Raw genomic sequence first — 5,000 nt, forward strand, 5'->3', positions numbered from 1 at the left:
CGTCCTAATTATTTGGTCTGTGACCCTCTCTGTAATTTTCATTGCTTCATCTAATAGTGTGATACCTCTGTAATTCTTTCCGTGAAAGGCATCATCCACCCTGTATGTGTGTGTGTGTGTGAGTGTGTGTGTGTGTGTGTGTGTGTGTGTGTGTGTATGTGTGTGTGAGTGTGTGTGCGTGTGTGTGTATTTGTAGATATTTGGAATTTGTGTATACATTTAGAAGTATGCCGCTTAAAGATCTTTCGCTGATTCGGTTACCTCATGTCATCCACAGTTGAGCTATAAGTGACACTGGATCTACCTCATGTATTCTGAAGTGTTCGTTCAGTTTATAATGAATGAGGGAAGCAGAAAATGGAGTTAACGAGAATTTTTATTCATCGCAACGATTATTTCAATCCATCTTGCAGCGGGCCCTTGCAGGTAGGATATTGTATAACTGGTTGTGGTACATCCTCCGGTGCAGATGCATATAATCGGGTGTCTTCTTTTAAAGAAGATACCTCTGTAAATATATTCGGTTTCGCTTGGAATGTTGTTGTCGCCAGGAGGCTGTTGTCTCTCATGTTGTAATCCAAGAAGCTCCTAGCAACAACATGTCAAGTGAAACTGAATATATTTAGTGAGGTATCTTTACATTAAAACAAGACACCCGATGAGATGCAACACAACATGTATAGTAGCCCACCCGCAAGCGACCGATGCAAGATGGGTCGAAACGGTCGTTGTGATGCATATTCTCGTGAAATCCGTTTCCCCAATTCATTATATGTATTTATATATGTAACACTGATGTTTATGTGTGTGTGCATGCGTGCACATTAGTTTTATGCATGTGGACGCTAACCGGCTCAGCAGTTTTATGAACCCCTTATTAATGTAGCAACGTCAAAAGTAAACATTAGAAATTATAATTCTTCTTTACTTGACTTCATCTGCTAATCATGTGTTTACTCTAGTTCTGTTGCCCTACAACTTACTATAGTGAGGGGCAAATTTAGGACATCTTAATATGTTTATCATGTCTCTAACACACATGTATCAGGTAATAGAAGGTCCTTATGGAAGATTTATTTCACTGACAAACATCAAATGTATTTGATCAGTTTGATCTAGTACCCAGTAGAAAACTGTAATGACATTGATATCAACCCTGATTTTCATGTAAATTTTCATTTTCTGTTTTTACCTCCACAAAGGATTCAGTGAATTTAGAAATTGTGAACAAAAAATATAGGACACCATTACTTGAAGCTGTCTCGGACGGTCACCTCGGAATAATGCAGCGGCTGATAGCCAGAGGTACGAATGTAAAGGCTGTCGACAATGAAGGCAATAATTGCCTGCACCTGGCTTTAAACAAAGATACATTCGGTTCGGAGGTAGAGACAATTGGCATTTTAGATAAGGTAAGTTTTCACATTGTTTGTGACTATGTGTGTGTGTGTGTGTGTGTGTGTGTGTATGTGTGTATGGCTTTGTGCATTTGTGCGTCTGTGTGTGTGTAAAATAGACAAACTGACAGAGAAAGACAGACAGAAACAGACATTGTTTACATCGCAATTCTCACCTACCAACCCCATCCTCCATTACCATTTCCTGATCCAGTCACAATGGTAACCCCCTTAGTTATATTATTATGTAACAAACACTATTCTCTATTCCGTCCCCTTCCGTCCTCAAAGCACGACCTCTCCATGGTAGAGAAGGTGATCCATCTCGAATGTTGGCCATACAAACACGGTCATCAAAATTTGAAGGAGAAATGATCTATTCAAGACAGGAGATATTATTCTGAATTAACAATGATACTGGGTAGAAGAGAGGTTCATATGATAGACAGTAACATTTATAGTGCTGGTGCCATGATAATAAATACATCTTGTCCATTCCATGAAGAATTCTGCCTGAAACAGCTCTCTGTCACATTTCTTTTATATAATATATATGCTCTGATGTTCTGTCGAAATGTCATAGCAATGTTGAATCTTAGAACACCCGAGAATGGATACAATGAAGCAAGGCCCTTAGAGGGTTCTCCTGTGTCTACGTTTTATGTGTACAATTATATATACAGAGGCAGCAGCATGTATCCGTCGGTAGATCTGATGATATTTATTGTTAAATGTTGCAGAATTCAAGTAACTCTCTGATTCCCATATGAATAAAGCTCACTACAGATGGCTGACTACTATTCAGGCAGTTGATGGTCATCTGTGTATTGTTGTAATGTCTACTTTGGTCAGAGGAACCTACTCTCGCAGCCAGCGACCTCCCCACCTACTGGAATAGTCCATCAGACTAACACTGAACAATTTATCAACTATGCGTTGGTGTTCTGCTTCAACTGTGACGCCGATTCTTACTTCCCTTACTTCACTTTCTTCATCAAAAGATGTTTCCTTATTAATTCATCATCATCATCATCATGATAATGTATCGACTGTTTTCAAAGCTGGCATGGGTTCGACGCTTTGACAGAAGCTGGTCAGCTGAAAAGCTACCTGGGCTCCATATCTCTTTACGCATGGTTTCGACAGTTAGACGTTCTTCCTAATGCCACCCAATTTACATAATGTAGTGCGTGTTTTTCTGCAGCACCGACATGGATATTTGTATGTGACACCAGCATGGGTGATTTTTCCGTAGCATCAGCACCCATGATCTCACAAGATTAGGATATCTCAGACGAAGAATGATACAGGGGTCATGACAGTATGCAAGGACAACGACGACTTAGCTTGGCGTATCATCTCAAGTACAGCAGACTGCCAAAAGTATCGCTCCCATTTCATCCCCTCTGTGAGGCCCAACGTCTGACGGTCCTTTCTCACCACATTATTGCACGTCTTCCTGGGTCTACCCCTTCCACACATTCCCTCCACAATGAGAGATCACCACTTATTGATGAAGCTATCTTCATCCATATGCATCACATAACCATACCATGGTAGACTTCTCTCTTGCGCACAAAATCCGATGCCTTATATACCCTGTTTTTCTCTCCAATCCACTTAATTATAGAAACATTATTGATCAGCGTGGATATGTCTATGTGGTGTTGATTTAGTTGTTATGTCTGAAGGCCATGCTATGTTGTTGCTGTTCTCTTTTCTGGTATAACTTATATTATTTGTGGTGTTATTCATATCTATAAAACAGTCCTTTGACGAAAATGTTATGCACATTTTGCTTTGGAGGTTAATGGCAGCCAAACCGAGGCAAGGATCGAGCTGAAAATTGGCAAGGATACTAAATGCGTGGTGAGAATGAGACCCGCGATGGTTAAAATTCTCAAGCTATAAGATGGTTGCTATGGCAAAAAGAGTGATTTTTTATCTCTCTATAACAACGTCTCTCTCTCTCCTCCACCTCCTCTCGCTTCCACACCCCTCTCGCTGTATCTGTCTGTATCTATAGACAAAAAGCGATGACAACCGCAAAAGTTTAAATATTCTCGCCACAGGTCTTTTAGAACGGTGAATTAATATCGCCCACCTCCATCTCACAATCATAACAGATATAATTAAACAGATATATTGTGTTAATTTATATACATACTGTGTGCATATGTGGTTGGATTGTGCTAAAAATATGCACACCTATGTTAAAAGTGCTAGCGAGTTTGTATGGGAACTTCGAATTTGCTCAATTGAAAGGCATGGACTCTAGGGCAAAATTCCTCATCTTTTAAAATGTGGCCCGCTTAGACCCGAATGAAATCGGGTTAAAATACCAAAACGATTAAAACAATAATAAACTATTTTAATCCCGAACAAGGCCGGGTATGTATTTCTAATCTATCAAATGAAGAAGGCGAACGTTGATACAAATTGGATTTTTATGTAAAAGGATGTGTAATTGGGCCTGGAAGGGGATTATAATTTAAAAGAGGGGGTAACTTGCGGTGAGAAATTGTTTGAGAGACTTTTGGGGCGCTACTGTGGTTGTTTTGGTGTGAAAATGGGGATTTTATTGATTTTGGGGGACACTTGGGGGTTTAGATTGGACACCTTTTGTCCGATTTCAATCAAATTTTCAACATGGTAAAGTAGAAGATTTGTAATTTAAGCACGGAAATCTAATTTTTTATAAATGGGAGATAGATAGATAGAGAAAGATAAAAAGCAAGAGAAAGTGAGGGAGAGTCCGAGAAAAAGGAAGAGTAAGAGAGTGGGGAAGTGAGAGAGAAAGGAGAGAGGAACAAAGAGGGTGAATATGGCGATAAGAAACAAAGGAAGCAACAGAAAGTAACAATCACACCCTCACCCACGCGTAGAGCGGGTCACCTTAAGCTAGTACTTATATGTACAATACTCTTCCGTAAGTATTTCTCTTGCTGTGGCCATTTGGCTTTATGAAGCCAGTTGTAGAGATAGGTTCTTGTTAGTTTGTTGTCTTTCATTATTGTGACATTTCTTTCCTTATATTTTGTATATTTGACTTGATGTTATAATAACTTTATATTGTGTTTTTATTGAATAGTTTGTAACATTTGTGATTGGCAAGTAAATATTTACTCATTAAATATCATTGTTAAGCAATAACATTGACCACTAATGTGTGTTTTGTTCAATATAATGATCATAATTTTTGTCTTAATGTAGAACGTAAAGTAAAACAAATGATAATGAAAAGTGGACTCAACTAAGAGATGATGTAAGAAATCAACGCTGTGTGAATAGTTTAATCACTGGGGAAATAAACTATGTGTAAATGTTGTTGAACTGTTATGTATTTTGGGGCATCTTTAGTATATGTTTGTGTAATCTTTAACTCATCATTTTATATTTCATCATTTGTAGTACTGTAAAGATCTGAAACTGGGAACGAAGAAAGGTACTCTGATGTGGTGGTTGCTAGTTACCTAGCCCACCATGGGGCCAACTTTTACTGTAAAAACAAAAGTGGCAGAACACCATTGGACCTAATAAAAAAGAAAAAATTAAAAAAAATATTAAAGACGTTATTCCGACCGACGCCGTAAGTATTCACTG

At 38.6% G+C, this 5,000-nt stretch overlaps 1 protein-coding gene across 1 annotated transcript in view; it reads left to right on the plus strand.

The window, feature by feature from the left end:
- The window catches only part of LOC115231314 (ankyrin repeat domain-containing protein 35-like), a 25,133-nt gene that overhangs the window by 9,697 nt on the left and 10,436 nt on the right, over positions 1–5,000 (plus strand). Inside the window, exons 5-6 of the mRNA XM_036500034.1 lie at positions 1,203–1,412; positions 4,809–4,986. Coding sequence (XP_036355927.1) covers positions 1,203–1,412; positions 4,809–4,874 — 276 coding nt within the window. The 3' untranslated portion in view covers positions 4,875–4,986. The remainder of the gene's footprint in view (positions 1–1,202; positions 1,413–4,808; positions 4,987–5,000) is intronic.

The sequence above is a fragment of the Octopus sinensis genome, unplaced genomic scaffold (assembly GCF_006345805.1).
Source record: "Octopus sinensis unplaced genomic scaffold, ASM634580v1 Contig18177, whole genome shotgun sequence".
NCBI lineage: Eukaryota > Metazoa > Mollusca > Cephalopoda > Octopoda > Octopodidae > Octopus > Octopus sinensis.